General features: G+C 41.1%; 1 protein-coding gene across 1 annotated transcript; it reads right to left on the minus strand.

Annotated features, from left to right (window-relative positions):
* Positions 1-703: 703 nt before the first annotated feature.
* apbb1ip (amyloid beta (A4) precursor protein-binding, family B, member 1 interacting protein) lies at positions 704-25685 on the minus strand. The gene is made up of 14 exons (XM_085763904.1): positions 25499-25685; positions 18696-18755; positions 17924-18011; positions 16059-16333; positions 14919-14996; positions 12360-12519; positions 8179-8300; positions 6890-6964; positions 6628-6771; positions 4993-5103; positions 2782-2880; positions 2557-2680; positions 2370-2428; positions 704-1439 (listed from the first exon to the last, which is right to left on the minus strand). The coding sequence occupies exons 2-14, from the start codon at positions 18753-18755 to the stop codon at positions 831-833; spliced, it is 2004 nt and encodes a 667-aa protein (XP_085620030.1). The 5' UTR covers positions 25499-25685; the 3' UTR covers positions 704-830.
* Positions 25686-26811: the final 1126 nt, after the last annotated feature.

Genomic DNA, 26811 nt, shown 5'->3' on the forward strand with positions numbered 1-26811 from the left:
CACAGCGAATCTCTGCCATGTTGGTGCATTATGGGTGCACTTTATTTACTAATAGTTTTTTGAGCTGAGTCAAACTCGAATATTATTTATATGTAAATATTATTCAGCAGGTATGGTGTGTGTGCTCTTACCATACCTGTTACTGGCTTTGCCTGTTAAACTAATTTGCCAGAAAATGCCTTCATACAAGACAGTCAGCTATGTTACACAAGTTTTTAGAGGTTTAGGATGAGACATGTAAGCCTACTGAGTCTCACCCCTCCATATACGCCCACTTCTTTGCCCATTTTTGTTTTAGCCACTCTGTGGTTGGCGTCACAGAGGATCCTTCCAAGCTACATGCTATGGTTACTGATGAACCATCTATTCGTGTTGATGTCAGTCTTCTTTCACTTGAAGCAAAGCTGTTAATATGGATAAGACGACCGCAAACACTGAGCTGCAGGCTACATCCAAAACAATGTGTTTGGACCATCAACCAAACCAATTCATTTTAAATAAATTTTGCTCTTTTGCTACATTTACACCTAACGTGCACTAGCTACTCTAGATTTTTTGAGCTCCAGAAACAGACTGTTGAAAACACGACTGGACCCGTCTCATCAGTCACAACTACACAACCAATGTGTTTAATCCTTTGGAAGAACACAATCACATGTTAAATATGAAGAGAGACCGATAAGTTTTTGTTCATTAATCGTAATCAAGGTAAAAGTTATGAAATGAAATATTTGTGTGATATTGGTTTGAAGTGATAAGGCCCAGCCCCACAGGTGGCTGTGATGAGGAGTGGGCAGAGTTTGCACCATACATAAACTCCATAATTCAGGCTATTGGTCGCTACGTTTCTTATTCATGGCTAGCATCAGTTCTGACATGAAGTCTCCTCCTCCTCCTCCTCCTCCTCCTCCTTGCAGCGCTGGTGTAGTCCTCTTAGGCGGAGCAGGAGGCATCTTCTTCACTGTTCCAGAGGGCCGCACCGGTGCCCTGGGGGCGGCAGCGGCTGGGGGCGGAGGAGGCGGTGGAGGTGGAGGAGGAGGTGCTCCAGCCCCTGTGAATACTGGCTGTGGTGGGGGCGGTGGTAAAAACCCAGGATCCGGCGGAGGAGGAGGCAGGGACTGGTCCATACCCCCGAAACACGGAGGCGGCGGCGGTGGCAGCGAACCAAAGCCCGCAGCCGGAGGAGGGGGTGGGAGGAAGTCTGGCGGAGCTTCTGAGTGGTCATCCATGGGTGGAGGCGGGGGCGGTGGAGGGAGGTTGTCCATCGCAGGTGGAGGTGGAGGGAAGTTGGTGGGAAGATGCCGCTGCGGTGGGGAAGGCCTTGGCGAACTCTTGGAAGCCGCAGGAGGAGGTGGAGGAGGGAACGCCGGGTCTGGAGGTGGCGGCGGGAGAATCTCAGTTGATGGTAGGGGTGGAGGTGGAGGTAACGCACCCAAGTCCTGAGTAGACAGAATGGGATGCAACAAATACACCTTTATGAAACTGTTACCAGAGAATGGAAAATGATTAATCAATCTTTAAAAATAGTGGCCAATAAATTTTCTTCAGTCATCAAACTGACTGATTGAATGAATGATCTGTGCACTGGCTGAAAGACTTAGGGAGGTTACAGCAGCAATTTATTGGAGTCATTAGATGAAAGTGACCCAAATGAGCAGTTTCTCCACTTTTCTTATAATTAATAACAAATTACACATAATCATCTCCAGAAACCTCTCCATGAATTTACTGTTAAAGGGATAGTTCACCCAACACACACACATCCCAGTGTCTCAGTCTCAAATCTTGCGAGATTTGCACTGACACCTTGCCTGTGTCAATGCAAATCCCGTGAGATTTGCACAGACACAGGCAGAGCAGTGAACTGAGACACTGGGAGCCTCCGATACAAACAGGCTTAAAATACAGACTTTTTTTCGGAACAATTTCTCATGTTGGGGCTTCAATACAAGAGGGACATTACAGACGAGCTGTGTGGAGGTATTTGGATGTTTTTTGGTGTGTCTTTTTGGACGAAGAAAAGTGAGCCCCATTCGCAACCGTCATATGGACATGCAGTGCTGCACGGAGCCCCGCTGTAACTCTGAGAAGGCACGGAGGACTCTGAAACTTCTCCCAGCCCTTAGTCGACATGAGGGTGAGTAGATAATGAGAAATTTGAATTTTGGTGAACTATCCCTTTAAATATCAATTCTTATCTCCAAAATGATAGGATAAAGTGCTGTCAAATTTGATGTGATAGTGAATAGAATATATGAGGCTGCTGTCTGATTCAATACAAAATGATGATGGTAGGATTCAGGAAACTATGATGGTGATCTTTTACTATCAATAATCAACAATTTCATTGATAACAAAGAGTTGTTTACCATGTCAGGCCTGGCTTGAGGAGCAGAAGCATGACCGTTTGGCTGGCTCTGTGACTTGGCTGGAAAAACAGAAAACACCATGAGTGAACGTACAGTACAAGGAAAAGGGTTTGTACTAATACGACTACATCTGGATTGGTTCACATCGATGAAACACTCAGGGAAGATGGATCGTGTGTCATGCTACCTCTGACGGTGGGTGAGGGCGTTGATGGATTGGAGCTTGATGGAGTGCTGCGGTTTGTCCACGCAGAGTTGACAGCTGCCTTCTTCTCAGCAATTTTATAGTTTTCATGCAGTGATGCACCGTACTGGAAGTGTAAGGAAACACACCACAGAGCATGACCTCACGTCTCCGGGGCCCAGTGGAGATTGCATTAGGTGTTAGAAAAGAAGTGTTTTTCAAATTTACCTTTGCGATTCGTATTCCAGTCACCCAAAGATTCATGGTCCAAGCATCGTCGCAGCACAGGTACTTGATGTACTGAGACTCCTTCTGGATCTGAGGATGCTGTGGAGACAAAACCATGAGACAGATGTGGTTAAACCAGTGAAGAACAAACAGGCTGTTCAGCTTATTTGTTCTTTTTTTTTTTGCTATTTAAAACAGCAGAACTTTGAGATGCAGCTGGATGGCTGTGAGGATTTGCTGCTTTTTGGGAACCTCATGTGATAGTGCAGGCTACTGACAGAACAAGCAATTTAAAGATGTGACCTCAGGATTTACAAATCAGTAACAGTCTAACACTCTATTATTGAACATTTTAATAACCAGACAGTCAGAAATAATCATCAGATTCACTAAAAATGAAAAAAAATCAATGTGGTCATATAGGCCTACTTGATAAAAAAAATAATAATAATTAAACATTCCCATAGATCATCTCCTTTTTCAGACATAGCTTATCATAAAGCAATGTTACACTAAAAAAATAATAAATACATCTCTCCTCCATTACACTACTGTGAAACAACTCAAATCTGCCCTTCAGTCTAGCTCACATTAAATGTACAATAAGCACTTTTTTGGGGTAAAGACAGACCAAAACAAGCCACTGTCTCTGGAGAGATCTATAATGGTACCATGGCCTTCCCCTTTCCAGCTATTGTCCAAACTGCATTCATGTATGGTATTGGTTGGATTAATTTTTTTTAATCCGCCAAAGGGCGTTAACTAACTCACATGTTGTGATGAGTTAGTGTTTCCGATTGGATGCAGTCTCAGATATGACGGGTGCCACAAGGGGGCAGAGTGAGTCCAGAATCAATATTAAAGGGCAACACCAGTCAAATGAATTTTAGATTATTATTTGGAATAATCCACTTTGCATTTGTTCACATACAGAGAAGGAGACACAATGGCACCTTCAGATTTACTGTTATCTTGTTTGAACAGGGGCCAATAGGATGTTTGACTTTTTCTTTGTTACTGGTTTTATCCTAGAAAACGTAGTCTTGGCTAATCTTCCTGATTACAGAAATATTTGCAGTACAATGAAATACTTCAGAGGTCTAGAGTCAATTGTTTTCCCCTGAAGAAAAAGAAGAAGCTAAATTCAAAGATAATGGCCCGATATCAGTCGCCCATAATGAGGCTGGTATTAGACATCACCTCCGGCTGCTCCTCTGAATATACACTATACAGTATAACAACTTAATGATGAAGCTCAATTGTTTTTTGCCGTCTTCCTTTAGCTGTTGCAGTTTTCGGGCGGGTCATTCACACCATAAAAGACACCCTGCATGGCTATATGCACATCATCTGTGTTATAATATCTTCATACCATCTCCCACAACTGAGGCTTTAACACGTTTTAAAAAGACAGCAACCACCAGACACTAAGCTACAGTAGACTTCTGTACATGTCCACTCTGACAGGCCATTTTCCTTTGCCCTTGGACAAACAGCACCTTGCTCTCATCCCTTCAACTCAAACCTTGAGGACACTGTCTTTCACTGGTAGGTAATTCAGTTTCTTTGCCTCTCTAAGCTCTTTTCCCTTTGATCCTCCCCATCTATTCTAATGGTATCTGCTGATTCTAGTGTTTTCCAGACCAGATAGGGGAAAAGAAAGAACGCAGACTTTCACATCCCTTTAAGACTTGACCACCAACTCATCTCATTCTTGCTATTTTCACGTCAGCATCTCTCACTCTTTAATGACTACTATGGGCAGCTCCCATCAATGTTAATGTTCTCGCTTTTAATTAAATACATGGTGCTTTTACAGTAATTTCATTTAAAGAAATGCTAGGAAATGCTTAAATAGGTCTTCTTCATTTTTTTTTTCATCACCTTCAGCTAAATAAAATAAAACTGTGTCCTTTCACTTCTTCAAACTAAACTATTTCTTGAATTTCACTTTACCAGGAATGCAAGGCAGCTGTTTAGTTTACCATAAACACCACCAGAAACCGCCATGCAATGCATTTATACCTTTTGCATAATACAGTGCAAGATAAGCCTCATGGCATGAACCCTCTGAAACTATAACACACCCTGTGATAGTATAAATGTTTTCTGTGTCACACTTTAGAGAAGTTACAGCTAATTTTGTTTATTTCACAGATGGCGTGTGGCTTTGAGTACACAACTGATAAAACAGCATCATTTTAAGCTTACCTTCAGAACAAAACAGAAGTCAGTTGGGGCCTTGTACTTGGTCTTAAAGTCTTTGCCGAAGTAGACGTTTACATTGTCGAACTGGAGGAAGCACACAAGGTCACGGGACGACTGAAAATAAAATAAAAGAAGATTACATTACAAGTTCGTCTTTTTTGTTCCCTTTTAGTTTGTTTTTTTGTGCCCACTGAATTGAATACATGCATAACAAATACAGTAGATGTGCATAATGTACTATATGAGAGGTATGTTTGGGAGCAGGCGCTGCCAAGAGATCTTAGATAAGTGAATATACTGTACTGCCCTACAAAGCAAAAAGGCAGTAACTACGCAGAGTTCCGAACTGAGAAAAATGACTTTAAAGTTATCCTGTTGTCCAGCCTAAGTAGTTGTAGGTAGATTATTGGACATGAGGCAGTTTTGTTACTTTGTATTAGCTTATTCTTTGTACATATTAATTCTCATATTTGATTTGATGTTTTACCCCTATTTTGCAGTTACTGTATTCTTGCTTTGTATTACTTGCCAAAAATGTGGCACCATACCAAGCAAAAAGGCAGTAACTGCAGATTCTTCAAAAACTATTCTGTCACAACTTGTGCTCTAGGTGTGTTAGATACACAGTATTTGGACTAATTGGAAACATTTGTTTCCCTGAACATGGATATACCAAACCCAAAGTAATCTGACCATTTTAGGCCAATATTTTCCACCCGGAAATTCTGGTGCTGAAATTGCTGCTTAAAGTGTCTTACATTCCTAAGGTGTATCAAGGCCCAAATTAGGACAATTTATTTTGAATAGTACCACATTCTTATGTGTGAATATTAGATTAATGTGTATCTGGGTGTGTTTATCTAATGTATCGCCTATATCTACAACAAATCACATTCACTTTAAAGCACTGTCAACTTCACTTTGAAGCAATATAGGCAAGTTAGGCTAACTCCAATTCAACAGGGCAGAACTAAATCATTTTGATTGAGTAATGATAATGAGGAAATATTGGAAATCATAAATATATTGTTATATTCAGAAGAGGAAACCGGGGTATGGGAAACATGAAAACAGTAACTTCACTCTGCGGCAACACAGTTGTTTTTATGTTAAGTAAAACAAAGCAAAAGTACAGTAACTGACAGAGTAACGGTAGTTACTGCCTTCTTGCTTTGTTTCACTAGGGCTTTTTGCAGTTACTGTAAAAACGACTACCCTTTTTCTCCAAAACGACACACATTTGAGATAAGATATTTTGTCACATAACAAAGGATGCCTTGAATGTCATGAAAATGATAATAACTCATTTTCGACCAAAAACGCAGTTACTGCCTTTTTGCTTTGTAGGGCAGTGTAGGCATCCAGCAGGCAGTAAAAGCTCTAGTTATATTCAGCAGTGCATGAAACAAGAGTGGGGTTGATAAAGCAGAAATGCATAACTTTGTAGTTCCAGGAAAAAAAAACTTAACATATCTATCTATATGCAAAAACATCTTTCTTTCTGCTTGATTTCATATTCATATTTCACTACTGTTGTTCTATGTGCTGCTGGATGTATCCCAGGTTAAAGTAAAGTGGGCTACTCGCTGACTGTTGATCTTTGCCACTAACGACATCTCCCCTCTTTTGAACCCTGACCTTGGTCTTCCCTTTGGGCACGTAATAAATTCCCGAGGCTCTCAGCTGGAAGAGCCGCTGCTTCCACGACTTCTTGCCGTCTTCTTTGAGGTACATCACCGCCTCCAGATCAGGCACGATGATGGAAGTCCCACAGAAGTTCTCCTGCAGAGGTGGAGAGGGGATGAAAGGAGTGACCAAGAGGAGCTCCCATTGGGAAAACCGACCGTAGCTACGTCATCTGTTGAGAGGTTTTTGCGTGTGTCCATTGAAGTTTATTTACCTGTACTAATAACTCCTTGTCTTTGTCTTTCATGTCTTTGAGAGCGCTCTTACTCTTTTTCCACAGGTAAAAGTTCTGTTGGAAGAAAACATGGCATCCATCAATTTCAGTTTGACTGATGCTGCAGCAGTTTCCCCAAATATTAGCTATGTTTAGCCATGTTAGTCCAGGAAGTGCAGTGAATGTGGTCCTGAGTGAAAACTAACCATAAAATCTGATGCACACACTCATATGTTCATCAAGATACAATTCTGTTAAGTCTGATGAACTTTAATCATCTTGCTTTTTTAAATTTGACACAATACCTGCAAAACCAAGTGTTAAACATAAGCTGTTAACCTCATGACATTAGCATTCGTTTTTCTGAGTGTGTGAAAATGGTACTAAATTTAGCATTTGGCTCAAATAGCACGAGGCCAAGGTGCAGCCATAGAATCACTTGCATTGATGTAGATTCTCATGTAATATTCATATTCTGACTTTAATGAAGATTATGATTTGGATTTATATTGATATTAGCTGAAAATATGACAAAAATAAAACAGCAGATTTAATTTTAAGGATGTTTTTCAAAAAAAAAAAAAAAAGTTTAAAAAAAGACATACTGAACATTAGCACAATGGTCTCATCACAATCTCCTTAACAAAATCCCAAAACCAGCTCTTTGTCCCTGTGTGACCAGGGTAGTTTAATTTCATATCACAGTCTGGGCCTTAATGTTTTCATTGTGGTACGTGACTGCCTGGGGGGTGGTTTCTATTCTGGTAGCTCATGTCAAAAGTTAAAGCTGTAAATTGATAGGGACGTACTGGACAGAACAGATCTGTCTTTTGTTGTGGGACGTGGAAGACATGATGGAGTGCTATAAAAATGAGAATATCTCACCAGTCTATTTGTCTCTGCCAACAGACCGAATCCATTAAATACTCTGAGATTATAAAGGGCTCCATTATATCAACAAACATGCCAAGATCTCGCCGTCTTTTTGCCTGAAGCTGTTTCGTCTGATATATTACAGTGAGGACATTAATGTAAGAGGTCATCCTGCACGGAGCAAAGACATCTCATAATTCAGACAACAATTCAGGAGTGAAAATATCCAGATGGTGCCGAGCTGAAACAATGTGGGGATGGATTTGCACAAACTATGGCCAAAAACAATGAACTAGCCAGTTTTGGGACTTTGAGATATCACATTCACATCACATCTAATTGCTCATTGTATGGGCTGCTATATAAAGAGATGTATAACTAGCTAGTGTGTTGGTGCACACAGTGATGGGACTCACCTGTGGGTTTTTGAAAACCTCAAATTTTTCTCCTCGCTCTTTAAAGAGGACTTTGTTCTCAGTGTCCCTCATCCACGCTAAGAGTGGCTCCACCAGGTTCTCATGGTCTTCAAATGTCCGTTCTGCAAAATGAAATCAAACTTACACGTCAGCCATCACCTGCAGTAACCGTTCATGCGATTACAGCATCAGCTAGTTTTGGTTTGTAGAAAAAAACAGTTCCGTCATCCGTTATTATTATTTGAGAAGGGGCCATTTGTGAGCCTGTGCCCAGAAGGTCTATTGGCTCAATATGAGCCCATGGCACAAGATAAACTCTTCCATTCAACATTTTATTGGTGTAAAAATATACACTTGTTGGCAGCGTGCTAGTTTTAAGTATCAAAGTAAAAGTATTCATGTAGGAGTATCCTTTACTGAAGGTAATCTAGTGGGGACAATAAATATTTGATCCCCTGCTGATTTTGTAAGTTTGCTTCCAAACAAAGAAATGTAAAGCCTATGGTTTTTAAGGTTTAAGTTTATTTTAACATAGACACAGAATATCAACAAAAACTCGAGAAACAATATAATCATATAAAGATGGTAAATGAATGTATATTTGATCAAGTGAAATAAGGGGCAAAATTCAGCTGGGGATCAAATACCCCCCCCCCCCCTCCTGTATATAGCTGTGGTTGTTTATATTCTAGAGGCTATAAAATGTCCCATATGTCCCTTATAAAAAAACTATTCAAATAAACATTTTCTGATCCGATAGTGAAGCAACAACAAGTAGCACACAGGCCAACTTTACTCTGATGAAAACAACTAGTTTCACATTAGGGAACTGAGTTTCACTACAGTTCTCCTTTTGCCTCAAAGAGACGACAGTTATTATTTGCATGATCATGAGCGGAACAATGGTGAGGGAGGTCAATTTATAAAAAAGGGGAAAAAAAGAAAAGAAAACATACATTGGTTTATTTTTTCAAAGATCCAGAAATTGTAGAGTAAAAGTCAAATAAAAAAGGAAATAAGTGAAGTAAAGTGTGGGTCTAGAAATAATTTCTCAGCACTTTCAAACACTCAACACTCAACACTGCCAATAGTCTGCCTCTTGTTTACTTTTTACAGTACATTACTACTTTAAACCAGAACCTGTCACTCTTTAATCTCACTTTATATTTCCCATGTCCACTCTGTTTTAGCCTTGTGCTATAAAACCTGCCAAAACAAATGCTTTACCATATGCACAGCACTTCACTCCACTGCCACGAAATCTTTGCATCAGCTGAGTTTGGTTCAAAGTCAGTTTCACAGCTGTGTAATTGTCTATTTCAAATGAAGTAAGGGAAGGAGCTCGATAAAACACAACCCTCCCTGTTCGCTGGAAGAACTTTAAATGGTGCTAATGCTCGAAAACACATTAAGAGCACTTTCCTCCTCCTGCTTGTCTATACACACCCACACACTCGCTGCCATAGATCTCCATCATGTACTGAGCATTTGACTGTAGTTTAGCCGTGCTCCCCAATTACAGGTTACTAGCCGAAGCAGAGGTAGGCATTAAATAAATTGCTGCCAGGGTTCCAGTCTATAGTTTGACTATTACGATCATTAAACGGATGGTGTGACTTTGCTGCTGGAGTGAGTTAGTACAAGTTTTTTTTTTAATCCCTTTGAATTGCATTCACGACATGGTGTTGCAGCTCTGCAGATGCACATGGGTGAATTTAACTTTGTTTGAAGATGACGATGCTGTTGAGCTCTGTTGGCGTTTACTGTGCATGACCAGCCCTTCATTTTTTCTTTATTGACATAGATTAAATGCAGGCTAGAAAATGTTATAGTAATGAGATTATAACACACTTCAGGGGGTTTACACACATTTAAAAATGAATGAACTCAAACATTTTCCATTGTCGAGCTGTCACGATCACCAGTTAGTCCCAAGTGACACCAGACTCCCGTGGTTGTGAGTCAAATCCGCCGTCACAAAAGACGGTATAAGTGGCTATCAGTGCCTCAGACAGCTAATTTAAACATGTGGTCAAAAATAAACCAGGGAAACACACATTTCCTCATTTGTTTTTGCACTGGCAGCATAAACCACCTTTACGAGCAGAGCAGAGCAGACAGTAAAAGAGTGAATTCAATAAATAAATCAGTATATTGATCCAACAAACAAGTGTCTGTGTATAAAAAAATTAGAATACGATTCAATACAATGTGTTGCAGATGTTAATGTCCAAAAACTATCCTCATTACTTCCTCCTGTTCTCATGACCCTAACCCTCCTGACTAAAACTACAGTGCCTGTTTTAAGAAATGACAAAGACTTTTTTTAAAGGGATAGTTCACCCAAAATTGAAATTTCACTCATTATCTACTCACCCTCATGTCGACTAAGGGCTGGGAGAAGTTTCAGAGTCCTCCGTGCCTTCTCTGAGTTACAGGGGGTCTCGACGTAGCAGTGCATGTCCATATAATGGTTGCAAATGGATACCAATTGTCTTCGTAACAAAAAGACACACCAAAAAACATCCAAATACCTCCATGATGTTCGTATACAATGTCCGTCTTGTATTGAAGCCCCGAAATGCGGAAATGGTCTGGAAAAAAATTAAATTCGTCCAATTTGGACAAACCAGGAAGAGGAGCTTTCGCTACAAAACAAGCTTGAAATATAGACTTATTTAATTTTTTCGGGACAATTCTGCATTTCGGGGCTTCAATACAAGACGGACATTACATACGAGCAGCATGGAGGTATTTGGATGTTTTTTGGTGTGTCTTTTTGTTACGAAGACAATTGGTATCCATTTGCAACCGTTATATGGACATGCACTGCTACGCCGAGACCCCCTGTAACTCAGAGAAGCCACGGATAACTCTGAAACTTCTCCAAGCCCTTAGTCGACATGAGGGTGAGTAGATAATGAGTGAAATTTCAATTTTGGGTGAACTATCCCTTTAACATTCATCTGTAAAACTATGATCAGTTTATTGCATCTCCAACAGGAATGAATGGACTTAGTTGGTGAGTGCCACAGACAGGGCAGGGGGAAAAAATGCTTATCCTTTAATTTAGCGTGTCAGAGCTTAACTAGCTACATATAAAATTACTTGAATGTAATTTTCAAGCAAAACAACGTGGACTTAGATTTTATTGCTCGCAAAGGTTAATGATTTTACCACCAGTATTTCATTAAAACAGCTCCACCACCGAGCACAATGGCTCCCTGTTCGCAATACGTAAGATCGGCTCTTTTTAAATAATATGAATGATCTCCGGAACAATCTGATGAAGTTGTTGGAAAACAGAGAAAACAGATGGTAATGAACGACTGGAGACTCTAATGGCGGCAAAGTCCAGCAGCGGGAGCAAATATAGCACAGGCTGCTCAGACGGGGGGGATTGAGATCATAAGGCTCCTATTTCCGCATGACAGGGAAGATGACTGACAGTGTCCAATACAACAAATTAAACCCACCTGTCTTCACTGTACGTGTGTGGAAAAGAGAGAAAGAGAGACTATAGGAAAGAAGGCGGGAGAGAGAATGAATGGGAGTAAGATCAATGTTTCATTGTGAGCTCTCTCTCTGCAGTGTGGCTGCCATTGTGCCAATAAAAACACAGTCCATCATCTGGACCAGGATGAAATATCCCATACTGTACACTGTGTGTGCGTTATGTGTGTGTGACAGTTCATATGAAAACACACTGACGGCTTATGTCGTTGAAGTGGTAATCTACCACTGCTGTGTTTTTCTGGTTCTGTTGACATATTTGCTGCTCAGCTCCGTGCTTATCGCCGTGACGTCCCTGCACTACATTACCCAGAATCACTTGCCAACATAACAACATCACCGTGACATCTTTATCTTTGTATTGTCTGTAAGTGAAATATTGGTCCTTGGAAGGAGATTTATTCCAAAGCAAGTACTGGTGGAAATGCAGAACGCATCACATTCTGTGCATCTGACGACTGTTTTCACCTGAAAATACTTAAGCGCAGGCCGGACCACTACATCAACTAGTGGCAGTACATTAAAATCAATGGCTATTGTTGATGGATTAATCATCGGCCATAAACCCTCCTCTGCCTGTTACAAATGCAGTCATACCTCCGTGTATGAATGAATGAATCCACCACATGGTTCGGTATATTATGTTAAATCTCACTGCAGTAACTCACCGAGCTGCAGCTCAGGGTTGGTCTCACACAAGCTCCAGTCCACGTTGCAGTCGCAGTGAGTCTTCTCAAACAGGTTGTCCAGAACCTCCCTGACCGTCTGCCTCTCGTCCACCATCAGAGTTTTGGAGCTGCCGTCGTTCATCAGCACCTTCACCACCAACTGTCAAAAAAAGTGACTTTATTTTACTTTTCTGTTTGATCTTACAAAAGAAAAACAATAAGATCGATATGGTTCCAACAAGAGAAAAGCTGTTTCCAGCTTTTGAGCTAAGCTAATCGCTAATAGTGTGATCTCTTTGCCAACACAAAAAAATAATGGCTTGGATTTACTGTATGCACTTTTGCACTTAACAGAAAACATTATTCATCCATACCACATTCACACCGGTGGTGGTAAGCGGGGGGCAACCGCCATTCCGACATCCCACCAGTCCGACATAGGCCTCTAATTGTCTAAATGGCAACACTTAATTTTCTATCAAATGCCCCATCATTCCAACAATTCTTGCCTCCTATGATCGGAATGAGGGTATTTTTTTCTTTTCTTTTTTTTTAAAACATCCTGCCTTTCCAACAATTCCTTAAATAGTGTGTTATGTCCCCAAAAGATTTTGCACTGGTTGGGTTTAGGCAATGAAGAAAGGAGTTGGTTAAGTTTAGTAAGAAGACCAGAGGCTAGACAGGCCGGATAGATAGAGAGAGTCCAGAGGTAGAGAGTCCAGATAAGTAGGAAGGAGTCACCTGTTGAGTAACGCACATTTCCTTATATTGAAAGCCTTGTCGGAATAGTGGTATGGAATGGTGGTATGACCGCATGTAACCGTGGTAAGCTACATCACTGTAGCCACAAGCTGCCCTGGGGCAAACTGACAGGAGCGTGGCTACCAATGTGCACCAGATGGCCCCTCTGAGCACCACCAAACATTCAATACACATTCATACAGGTGGGTAATGTGTCTTTCCCTTTTGGGCGGCACGGTGGCACAGTGCTGCACCGCGGCTGCCCACTGCTCCTCAGGGATGGGTTAAATGCAGAGAAAGAATTTCACTGTACTAGCTGTATATGTGACTAATAAAGTACCTTTACCTTCCCAAGGACACAATGACAGTGACTGGGATGGAGCAGGATTCCAACCACCAACCATCCAGTTATTGGACGACCCACTCAACCTCCTGAGCCAGGGTCGCCACAAAAGCAGGTTAGTGGATCAAAACTGCAAACTAATTATTCCCAAAGCGTTGGTTATGCCATGAGGTTTTTGTGTGTCTGTATGACAGATTGAAGTGAAGTGTTTCCAACATGTCGTGGACAGCAGCAGGTGTCTCTGGAGTGAGACACCAAATCCAGCCTTTAGGAACACGCAGGTTGTTTGTTTGCCAGTTTAATTACAGGCTACACACACTAAATGGATGTTTTTGTCTGCTAATGTCAAGTGAACCAGAGAAGGTCAAACATCAGCACTTCTATCTCTCTCTTCTGATGAACTTCTTCAGTAATCTCCTCCATGTGTTTGTCCCTTTTTTGCAGTCGTAGCACCTCCGCCCCAAGCTGCCTGAGACTAATTTTGCTCCAGAGTGGAGCAGCGCTTTTCCCTTACAGGCTCATATGGCTTCACGCTTCCTCTCATCTGGAAACAAATCCAGCTTTGGGAAAGCTGAGGGGTTTCGCAGATCCAACATCGGCCAGTCGCTTGCCTCGTGTCATAAAAATGTGGGTTTCAGAGATGTTATCACAAGAGGGGTTTAGAGCGTTAGATCACATGTTACTCGGTCTCAACCTTCCCTGGACAACAATATTGTTTTGGCATGCGGATGAATGAAATGTCACCGGATAGCAAAATGATTTTTCCTCTGACGGTACTTCCTTGGTCAAGGTAGATATCTTCAAAGTACATGATCCATGTCGAAACCAGTGGGTTTATCTGAAACCTCACACCGCATTCTGCCGAAACCGCTGAGTGCACCTTACCCCTCTCTGTGCTACACCAACAGATGTTCCTGTGAAACTGACCTGTGGTCTGTATTTCCTCAGTGTTCACACACACACATACACATACACATACACATACACACACAGCTGTTTTCTTTGTCGGTTGGTAGGATTTTACAATTATTATTATCCGACCAGGGAAACGGGCCTTTAATAGTGTCACCTGTTCCATGAGTATAGTAGTATAGAAGATGGCAGTCGTATTATCAGTCACATCTCCAGTGATAGAAGTATGTTATGCGACTGGCATGAGGCCAGTCCGGTTTTGTGCAAAACTGCCAAATCTTGAAGTGAAGCTTCACATGCATGACCACATGTCTGCACATTTGTGTGCCGCTTTGAAGCCGAGAAAGTCGCCACATATCACCCAAAGAGGAAACAGTGCTGTCCTGCAAATATGAAAGCACTCATCCTTTTATTGTGATGAATGGCTCTTCAAAAAGAAAAGAAGAGAAGTCTTTTACAGTGAAGTCCATGTAGCCATAATTCACAGTGTCTTTAAAGTTTACTGTTTCCAGTGGACGCAAGATCATAGGACTAGCCCGCGCATCAGTGTTTGGCTGTCTTACCTTTTTCACTTTAGCCTCCTTGAGCTTCTCAAGAGCGAGCTTGATTTTGTCAGCTTTCATCTGAGCCTCGATTTCCTCCTAAATAAGACAAACAACAGTCTGAAATTAATAGATGTTAATCCACCATTAGTTCTAATCTAGTCTAAGCAGGATATCTATAACTTCACAGTATCATGGCTCCACTGTGAAAAATGAACAGTATTAAACAATCGTAAACATCGATAAATCACTGAAAAACAAACATCCCATCCTGGTGACTCCATATCTGCTCGGGAGGCGCAGACAATGTTTTTGTTTTGATTTAGTTTTAATTGCACAAACTTCCCATGGGTGGAGAAGTGTCCGTTGAGGAATTTAATTTGTGAAGTTTCATCTAATCTACTGGATCTCAATTAGCAGGGAGAGGACACATTAAAGTCCCGCAGACAACGCTGTTTTAATGAAGTCGCACACCTCTCTGCTTAACAATGACGCATTCTCTGCCTCAGCACAGCTGGTGTTTTTACCTCGGGAGGATGAGGTAACAAGCTCTGCTAAAGCAATAAGCTCCTGTCTGGCCTCACCCCCCACCCTCTCTGACCGCTGCCACATCTTCTTACCTCCCCTACTCCAACCTTTGGTATTGATCCTGTTACTCTTTACGTACGTGTTTGATCTGTTCCAGACAGACTCTGGGCTGTTTTCGCCTCACATAGGTCTCTGTAACTGTAACAACCTCGCCATGATCTCACCGTCCAGCTGTTAGAAGACCAATACCACTCTTCCCAGTTCCACAAAGACAAGAAAGGATTCACCAGAAATGTATATTCTGGGAACTGGTGATGGTTCTGCTGTAATTAAGTTTTACATCAATTATGCCACTGATTAAACAGAGACTGTGGCACTATTGCCTTTCTGCTTCATTATATTCTGCTATTACATTCTAAAAGCCTAACAAAGCAGAAATGTTATTGTGGCTTTTTCCTTGACAGTGTATGAAAACGCTCTCTGTTATTCTGAAAACTCTTAAACCCACTCTTAAAACTCTCACTTCTTAAATTTTGGACCGGTTCCCATGAGCAGAGATAGAGGTTAAAAGGCAGTTTCAGATATGATGCTGCTATCTTGGCATGCTGACAAACTTTGCACAGGCAGACACACCATTGTAGGCTTTGTAGACTGCGGAGGTGGCAAAGGGGAGGCGGCAGAAGAGGCCGGGGTGCTAACGCTGCTGCTTGTGCTGCTCGCTGGTGATGCTGGGGAGGCGGGGTGCGCGGCCAGGCCTTTAGGCGGTGGCGGCAGGCCTGATGACGGAGGTGACGGCGCCCCCAGACCCTGTATCTCCGCTGCAAGTTTCTCTTCGGTGGCATTGAGGTCGGCCACCAAATCAGCCATGAGCGCATCCAGATCCGTGTCCTCCAGTTCTTGCAGGGACTCTGGTGTCAGAAACAGAGTCATTTTGTCAAAACATAAGGCAAAGGTGTAAAGTACAAAGATTATTTTTAAAAATCAGAATTAAGTAATTCTCTAACACTCTGTAAAAATAGACGACCAGTCTGTAAAATCTGTCACTTTGGATATCCCTTAGTTCCTTTATCAAAATGTTATTTCCCTTTTTCTGTATTTCAACTAAGCAATGCAAATCTTCACTTTCAATTCATTTGTCATTAATCTCTCCTTGCCTGACCCCATGAGAGAAAAAGTCTGTTGTACTGTAAGGTCAGTAGGAATAAACACTTACATTGATCAGTTAATGATTATTGGTAAAGCAGTAGTAAATGGCCAGTTAAGCATTAGTAAGTCAGAATTGTTTGTTTGTTGACCAAACTATTTCAACAAATATTGGATTAACTCTCCTGACTTTTTGTACAGACCTTATGACATCCTCAGAATGTATTATAAACACTTGAGTAGTCTTTTATCACAGTGATACTTCAGTTTTAACCAAATACCTTTAAAACTAATGACAATCCATTACATGCACCAAGTAGGCCCACTGATTAATTACATATTAGCATCATAATTTGCAAATCTAACCTGGTAAACATGGCTGACTCATCCTCATCACAATTTTTCTTCTAAACAGCATTCATTTTTGCGTCCAACTTATAGAGAACTTTGAAAAGTTGCAATTTTACAGAAAGCACTGACATACTGTAGCTGACTTTAAGTTGCACATGTAAACACCGGAAGTATAATTGTGTAATAGTATACTTTTAAAATTGACATTACTCAACTCTACATCAGTAACCATCACTCAGTATTACGCTATTACAATAACACTCACTAATGAATTGCCCCTAGGGGCTATCTAGTTTTTTAAGCCAATGATTTGTTGGCCAAGTTTGAAGAAATGTCGCTAAGCTTTGTGTCTCTTGTTATTGTTAATTGATTAAGACAAGCTGCCCTCTCTTATGATGTGCAAGGGATAATAATCAGCATGTTTTATTGTATGTTAGCATGCTGAAATTAGCATTTGGCTCAAAGCACCAATGTGTTTGAATATAGCCTCACACAGCTGCTAGCACGGATGGAAATTTTTAGTTTTGTAAGAAAATGAAACCATTTGTTCTGTGATTTAGCTGTGTCATGGTAGGTTTGTGTTAAGGTCCACTGGGACACTGTGTAAATAAACCTGATTTGACATGACTAACGTACTTAATGACATATGTACTAAAAAGAAAACAGGGGAAAGAGGATTTATAGAAGAGTACTAATAACAGATGTTGTGACCTTGCTTTAACATTATTACTGCTTGTTTTACAGCCCATAAGAGCCTGAGGCAAACACTGGGTAATTAGCACGTAGTGACCTTAGTCTTCATCTCAAATCGCATCTTGAACAGTAGCCATGCAGACTGCAAAGCAACTGAATGCTGAAATTCATCACTGACACGATAAAACTGGTTAAACACTGGATATACAGTAACAGGCTTTCACCAACTGGCATGTTGTCGCAACAAATACGTTCAACACCCGGCTCTTTGTAGTGTTTCTTAATGCATGACAGACAAAATGTTAAGTCACCATTGAGGTCAGTGTAGCCGATGGAGAAGTTAGTTTCCTGCTTGGTGGTGGGGAAAGGTTCAGGCGGTAGAGTTTCCTCTCCGAGACTCTGCAGGACAGAATGAACAAGGTGGTGTGTAAGAGCATGAATACAATATCTGTACAGCCACGGAACCCCTAGAGGCAGAGTGAGTTAATCCACAACACATTCTGAGTGCACTGAAACATAAACTGTCCCCAAAACATTGTGTAAGAAAAGTCTAGGGTTTACACATTTAATGTTACATCTGTTTTTGGGTATACTGCACCTAACAGGACTTCTATGTGTAATATTGAGACCCCCGCCTCTACCCTGGGGAGATGGAAGTGATTTAAAATGACTGGTGGGCTGAAAAACAACATCAAAGTGATCAGCGGGACTTTTCACTCAGAAGGAAAAAAAAAAAGTCTAATCTCTGGCTGGCTCACGGGTTTGCCATTTGACCTCCTCTCTGGAAGAAAGTGTAATTTATGGTTGTTAGATGACCACAAAGAGTGTTTCCCCCCCGCCGCGTCTGTTGTGCTTGCCATCTAGAGTGTCTCGGTGATCGATGGTGCACTTTAGTGAGTTTGTCATCTGTCTTTAAGGCAGAGAAGTCAATTTAAGAAGGGAGAGAATTAACCCTGGGATGTCTGGAGGAAACAGGAGATTGCATGGAAGCTGTGTATGAACCAAATTATAGGCTATGTTAATCATATTATACAGTATGTTAATTGATGTCCTATGGTTGCAGTGACAGCAGGTTGGCTTTACCTGAGTGAGGAGGTCCATCTCCCCCAGCATCTCGGAAAACATGGCGTCGATGTCGTCCATCTGTTTAAGGCAAACAGAAATGTCAGAAAGCAAATTCATTTCCCCATGTCACCTATAAGCTGCCCACTGTTGGGGAACCATGTCTATCAATGAGCCGTATTGATCGGTGCTGCAAGGCAACAAGGGATTTCCATTGATTGGATATGGTTGTCATGACGAATGACAGCCAAGGAATGTGTGGAATGAAAAGGTGAATCCATTTGCATGGCGACACCAATGCTAAATTCAAATGCGTGTTGCGCAGGCTGTGGTTAAGACACAGTGCTGCTGCTTTGAAATCGTTGTGGTTGTAACGTGTGCCCTGAGGCTATACTATCTTGCAAAACATCTCCAACGCAGACTGAAGGAAGAAAACTATGTATGCTGAACTCCCAGGTATTCTTTTTTTCTTTTCCAGAGCTTGTTGTATCTTGTTACAGACGTTGAACTGGAAGGTGCAATATTATTTCACTTCTGCATTGTTTGTGAACCTCAAAAGTCAGATTGACTTTATTATTGACAGACCCGTGTGGGCCGTGTCAGGCCATCAGATAAAGTTTTTCTTGATCAAACCACTGGACTTATATAATTTCAACATCTTCTAACCCTCCCTCTTAAAGGGGGAAGTCTCATGCAAGTTGCAGTATACATTCAAACCTATAATGTCTGAAAAACCATAAACCCACATTGCATGATTACAATGGACAGTGTTTGTTTCAAAGATAACAATGTACTAAAAAGAATACCTCAAAATCAAAGATATTGATCAAAATCTGTCCAAACCAGTGCATGAATGCTTACAAACCAAGTCTGACGTCTCAAGGCCGACTGTTGCAGTTTTGTATAGTTTAACTCTGACATATGGAGCAAAATGTCCGAACCATCATGCTTCCTTGTTTTAGTTTAGCAGCACAACAGCCTGAGGGACTACTATAGTAGCTGTGCAAACAACTCTGCAAGATTCACTTGAGATTTCCATCTGTAATTACGTACAGTAAGCTGTCTCTCATGTATCATTTGAAGCCTCATTTCTCAAAGCAAATGTTATTGCGAGCTAGAATGTGCAGTCAAAACAGAGTCCCTGTTTTCTTACAGTGGAGCTCAACCAGTAGTCAGAAACAAGGCTTCGCTGAGGGTGTGAGTGGGAGTTCATTCAATCACAGCAGGGCCTACATGAGGTATTATCATCAGTAACGGCAGCAGTAGCAGTAGCGTGCTGCCATACAAGCTCCTCACTCATCTACCTCCTGTGGTAGCCTACTATGATGATGATGTTTAATACACTTCTTGGTACTGTGAGTGAGCAGCCAAAGGTGCAGTGCTGAAGAGTCACTGAAACTGATGAACCAACCAATTATGTGTCGTGCACCGGATAAACCACTAAACCACTCAGTGCTCAGAAAAACAGCTGTTGGTGAACATTAAAGTTCTTCTTCAACAACCTGTGCTTTTGTGGCTGCCAACAAGCTTCACTGACTTCCTGTTTACCCTGCAAGTGCTAAAACGTAATTGTGGATAAAAATATAAAACAATTCACACATTTTTTCACATTAATAGTTAAAATGATTAAGCCACTTGCAAATGACAGTTAGAAAATAAAAACCTTCTTGTAGGCCTATTTGATTTTACTACTTTAAGATTTTGTGGATGACAATGTCAGTCTGTCCGTTGGTTAGTCAGTCCAACACTTTGGTCCGAACATAAATATCTTAACAGTCACAGGATGCATTTCCATGGCAATGCGTACAGTCACATACACATACATGATGTCACCAAATTCTTTTCACAACTAATGAAATTTCCATTAACCACAGCTGTTACTTGTGTTGTGCTAATTGCTAAATGTTAGCATGTCAACCCCCTAAATTATGGTGGTTAGTGCTGTCTGCTCAACATCAGAAAATAATATCGTCATTGTAAATATTTTAACATGAAGGCGTCGCCATTCATCTGAAAGCACCACTTTGCCTCAGTAGAGGTGCTACAGGCCTATAGACTCTGAGTCATATCCTTTCAGTGTTTTATGATGATGAAGTGCAAAGATGAGCGTGTCATCTTTGCACATGGCAACAGAGAAAATATGAGCTAATGCTTTATTCAATACATCAGCATTCAGCAATGATGTTTTTAGAGCATAGCAACAAGTTAGCACGGCTATCTGGAAACTGGTCCGCTCCCTCACTAACCTATTACAGGATTAACCAACTGTTGTGACCGATTTTGTAACTAGGCCTACATACAAAAGAAAAAGCTCAAATTTTCCTATCCTGATAAGATCTTTTGTGAGCAGAGCTGAAACCTGTGGTAAAAAGTGACAGACAGTGGTGGTGAACAAGCTTGGACGACGTAGATCCCCACTATTAGAATTCAGTCATTAGGCTGTTGTTATGCCAATGTGTTGACTGAGTGATACGATATTGGATGATCATGATGATGGTGAGAAATTAGGTTTGTTATCATGCTTCTTCAGCTTGTTGCGAACGTTGATCAATAGCATTTACCCTTATCAAATAGAGAACTAGCTCTGTGGTGGCTGCTGTTACTTACTTATGGTTAGATGATTCATTTGATTTTACTTTTATACAATGAACTGTGGAAATGTCATCAGTCCAGTCTGTCTTCAACAATCCTATGAAGTTTAGCGATTCTGTGTTCCTGTTCCAACACCTAACTACCTAACAAAGCATTTTCCAACTGTTTTTCTGCCATCATAATGTGCTCACAAGTGCAGTGTAATTGAGTTGTCTGCTTTATACACAAGACAATAATTGTTATGCATACAAAACTGGACAGTCAGTAGATTGTGGTACTGATTGAACAAGCCTATGTTGAGTTTCAAGGCTTGCTTATCTAATTATGAAACTGAGTACAGTTGTGTTAAGGGTACAATTAGATATAGCGGTCAAGTTAAAGATAAGTGTGTGGCTAAATTATGGTCTCACTCTACATGCTGTGACCTAGCTACACACTCATCTTACATTTTTCATAGTCAGCTCTTTTACTGTACTAACTAGCAGTTTGTTTTAGATCCACAAACCCCTTAATTTCATTGGTTTAACTCAACCATTCAGATTTTCCCTAATTAAAATGTTTCATAACCAAATCCGGGTCGTCACTTTTTATCAGCCATTTAGATTTTTTTTTTTTTTAAGTATCTTTCACAAAGTGTAACTCACAGTTTACTAAACTTACCCGGCAGCAGGACAAGAGGAAGCATTTGCAGGAAATTAATCAAAGGAAAACCTTCAGTCTCACTGTGGATGAGACAAGTGTGACTGATCGCGTTCCAGGCAAAAGTTCAAACAGTGCTGTGGCATGATGTTTCTCATTTAAATGTGAAATGGATCGATATTGTTCCAACATCTAACATATGGTGTGTGTTGGTTGGAGGCTTACAGGAAACTGTAGGCTAACGGGCCACCCTCACATTTTGTCATTCAGTCAGGACGGACTGTACGAGGACTTACAAACCATCTCAGGGAGTGATGACGGTTATTCTGAACCCTGACTGAATATTATTTGAGCATCAATCATAATTTCCAGGTGATATAGCAATATGAATGAGTCTTTCTAACTGTTATAAGCAAGTAGGCCTCTACTCTTCCACGCCTTTAGTGAGGAAGTGGTGAAGGGCAGATTTCCTGTCACTAGCTATGTTGAAATCGGAAATGGTGACATGATCCACCCACTGTGACTGTTTACTTTGACGATATTGTCACGGTTTAATGGCTTAAAAACACAATTTTCAAAATCTAGCGTGAAATTTATGAATATAATTATTCTACATTAGAGCTAAACAAAACAGAAGAATTATAACATTGAAAATACACTTGATATAAAATACAAAATCACATGTTCTCATTATTTAGGAAAATCTATTACTACTCATTAAACATTCAGTCACTCCCTGAGTTATTTTTATCCCCTCTTCCTGCGGTGTCACGCTTTATTTTTGTCATGACAACAGCAATACAACAGATTTCCAAATCTCGCGTGATTCGCAGTAACCGCACTGACGCCGGCGCAAATCACGCGAGATTTGGACGGACCAGGAAGAGGAGCTTTGAGAAGCTTCCGCTACAAACAAGCTTAAAATATAGACTTATTTAATTTTTTTCGGGACAATTACGCAATTTGGGGCTTCAGCACAAGACGGACATTACATACGAGCGTCATGGAGGTATTTGGATGTTTTTTTGTGTGTGTTTTTTTACGAAGAGCTCTGGTGTCCCTTTACAACCGTTATATGGACATGCACTGCTACGCTGAGACCCCCTGTAACTCAGAGAAGGACGAGACTCTGAAACTTCTTCCAGCCCTTAGTCCACATGAGGGTGAGTAGATAATGAGCGAAATATCATTCTAGGGTGAACTATCCCTTTAAGTATTATTTTGACTTTCTCTCATACTTAAATATTGTCGATTTAATCTCTTATACTGTGAAGAGAAATTGGAGAGAATGTTGCTTTTGGTCAGATCTTAAAAAACAAACACGCAGGCTATCTGCTGATTGTGGCTATAGAGCTAAAAGAGTAGAGTATTAAAGCCACTTGTTGCTCAGATGTGAAGAACATTAATCGATCATCAAATGGCATGTAGCCCACCCATCATGTGGAGCATTAAACCAAGGAAAGTATTAGCCTACACTTTTGTTCATTCCTCCATCTGTAGGTGTGACATTTGCAAATGAAACACACTGAGACACCACAGAAGAGGTGTGAGAGGTCTAACCTATAGCTCAAGATTGTGTCATAAAAACCATGTTAAAATTGTGGTCATGACACTGAAGGTGTACACTGAAATGAATGGTTTGATATTTTGAGAAATAGTTGGATGGATACCATTGTGTAGCCCATGTGTCTGTCCATTATGTAGCTATGAAGCTACATCAAGGGGCCGGGGGCAATTGGCTTATCTTAGCATAAATAGGCCTCCTGGAAACAGGGGGAAACAGCTAGCTCTGTCCCAATGTAACACAAAAACACTTTAGTTTGAAGATTAGTGGAACTTGTAGGTAATGTTTATGCTACACTAAGCAGCTAGCTTACACTGGCTTGATACTTAGTAGACACATGAGAATCAATTGGCTCTTATCTAATCTCAGCAAGAAAGTGAACAGGCGTAACTCTCATGTAACCAGGCCTTAAGGAAAATTAAAACATAAAACAGCAAAATAAGGGGGAAAAACACATCTTTGGCTGGAGATAGGTTGACGTGGATCTGTTGTGAAATCATGCAGAAGATTTTTATCAGTAACATTGGATAACCTTTGCAGCTGGAAGTGGGAGACCAGCATGACAAACCAAATTTGAAAGAGCTGATGGTGATGTATCAACTGCTCTGAAATGAGCTCACTTTTCCATTTTAATCACACAAGTTTCAACATGTTTCTGTGCTTTTAGTTTGTAAACTAATCAAACTTATTCACATTTCAAGAAAACGGTCTCAAAGACACTCCGCAGCCTTATGACACCATCTCTGTTTTTCTTTCTAGAAACACCTCTGGAAATATGTGATTTGTCAGCACTATAGTAAATATTATTGGAAACGCTCGGGCATGAAACTGGCAACCCACCAAACTCTCACAATGCATTGTGAAAACACAACACTGTACTTAACTGCACTTCAGTGGATACCGCTGCTCTGGTATTCACTGAAATAAAAATACGGCATAAGTGACTTTTGCTTCCCTCTTGAAACCAGTCCCCCCACCCCTTCCTCAAATAATCTCAAATATATGTTTCAGCCTTTTATATAAGACTGCACATGTGTAACTGAAGCTTCAGGCAAGAAAATGGAAACCAGACAAAAACTCTGAGCAGAGTTTCTGTATCAAAGCGCAGCAGGTTTACCATAATCTACAGAAATGACCTACTAACTATACTAGACTTGTGTTTTATGCAGGTGTGTTTGCAGAACTGGATTTATTCCTCTATTAAATTGACAGATTAGGGAGCAGGCGGCAGAAACTAAGTGCTGGAGGGCATGAAAATCACAGATTTAAAGTTGGATCCAATATGAGGAAGGTTTTATATCGGTGGCCATGTACATTTTTTAAACAGAAAATCCCTGTGAGTCACTCTACAGTGAGTATAAACATATACTGCAGTGTTTTCTTGCTTGACAACACTTTAACAGTTTCCATCATCTCAAATGCACATGTTCGATGAGACATTATATACGTAATGAGGTCCATTTTTGCAGTGATTTAATCTCATCTCTAAAAGCCAAATGTGCAAAATGTTCCTACAATCAGAGACAAACTGACAGCACAATTAGCTTTAAAATAGGAGGCCAAGCCAATCGGTTTTCTGTGGTTATTGAGTCATACAGCAGTCTGGCATTAGAGCAGGGTCCACCCAGTTGGAAAGCAAGTAACCAACACTCATATTGAAACAAGTCTAATGACTGTGTTGCCCCTGTACAGAACCCTAATTAAGCCTTATCTCATGAGAACAGCCAGATCTGAGGTGACAGCGACAGTTCTGTGCAATTTCTTTGAATGCTTTAACATAATTTGGCAAAGACTGAATCACAAAGGAGGCTTTAAATCATGAGCTCTGACAGGATGTGAAAGATTCTCGGTCTGTTTTATGAACATTATCTGTCAAGTTTGTCTAGTTCGACGCAGTCTGCTCTAACTGGGTCTAGAAAACGGCGCTGTCAAATAAAACCACAAGGAGAAGTCAACGCCGAGTACAATCATGGGTGTTGACCGTTAACCGTGAAAGCACAACATCCAACACAAGAGAGCTGTAACTCACCTTTTCAAATGTTTTAGTCCTTGTTTCACCAGTTAGTATCAGGATAGCCGCTTCATGGGCAAAGGTTTTTCTTAAAAATATTGTTCTCTAATAAAGTTCAACACCAAAAATCAGTCACATGCAGGCAGATTTGGGTGTACTGATGTGGATTGCATCTGGCCCTTTGACTGTTGTCTTGTTCCTGCTTAATGCGGAAGTTCAGGTCTGGACCTGTCATAGCATTCCTGTTCAGCGCTCAACACTTTCACAATAGTCTTGTCTGAGCAGCGCTGCATGGGCCAGCCCCCCTCCTTTTGACAGCGCTCCTTATCTTCACTGTACAGTGAACTGCAACTGTTTCACAGCTTGGATCAGAGACACCAGGAGGGGGGTGAACTCAAGAATAGCCAAAGTCATGCTGTGAGAGCACGGTGGTGACTGACAACAGCTTGGGCACATGATGAAGTTTGTGGAGAAAAGTGGGGGGAAAAAAAGTTTTGTTGGGATCGACAGAACGGCTGAATCAGCACAAGGAATGTGACGTGCACGGTTAATAATTCACCTCGCTGAAACTGATTTACAGCAGGTCTTTAGACAGGAGTGGTAATGTGGCAGGACGTCAGAGCAGAAATACAGAAAACACACACTGCCTGCAACACAAGCTCTCATGTACACTCTGCCTTTTTTTTTTTTTTTAGTTTCGCTGAAAATCAGGGGGGGGGGGATATCTCAAGACACTGGTGTGGTGCAATAAGGTCATTTATCTTCAGGCGGGAGGGGGTGAGGAGAGTCAAGCTGTCAAGGTATGAATAGCCTCCGGCTCTTATCTGACCATGCAGACACAGATAGCTCTATTTATTTGCATTTCTCCTTGAGTCAACCTGGGAGGCCAAAAGACAAGATTTCACATCTTTTTGTAATCTCTTTTCATAGCTCCCGGGGATTGTTCATGCAGTTCAACAGAAAATGTGTCAAAATATTAGGAAACAGAGGTCACAAAGTGTCAAGGAATGGGCGCCGTGATGCAAAATTATGCTCGAGAGAACAACTCCTCCTCTTTTTTTCACGGGAAATATTAGTCACCATTTGCATGATTTTTTTTTTGCTATTATTAGCACCTCTGTGCCCTATTTTCCCTCCAGACTCGCCCCGGCTCCAGTGGGAGAAGCGGACCACCCTCTCTGTGGCAAAAATCCTGTCATCACACAGTGAGGCCGAGCAGCATGGGGGGGAAACCAAATAACCTTGAACGCGCTCAAGAGCCTTTCATGACTCGTGATGTATTAAACAAACACTCGGGGTACAGGCATGTGTCCCAACCACCCTCATTTCCT

This window comes from Trachurus japonicus, chromosome 20 (assembly GCF_045865225.1).
Source record: "Trachurus japonicus isolate A0001 chromosome 20, Traja_1.0".
Lineage (NCBI taxonomy): Eukaryota > Metazoa > Chordata > Actinopteri > Carangiformes > Carangidae > Trachurus > Trachurus japonicus.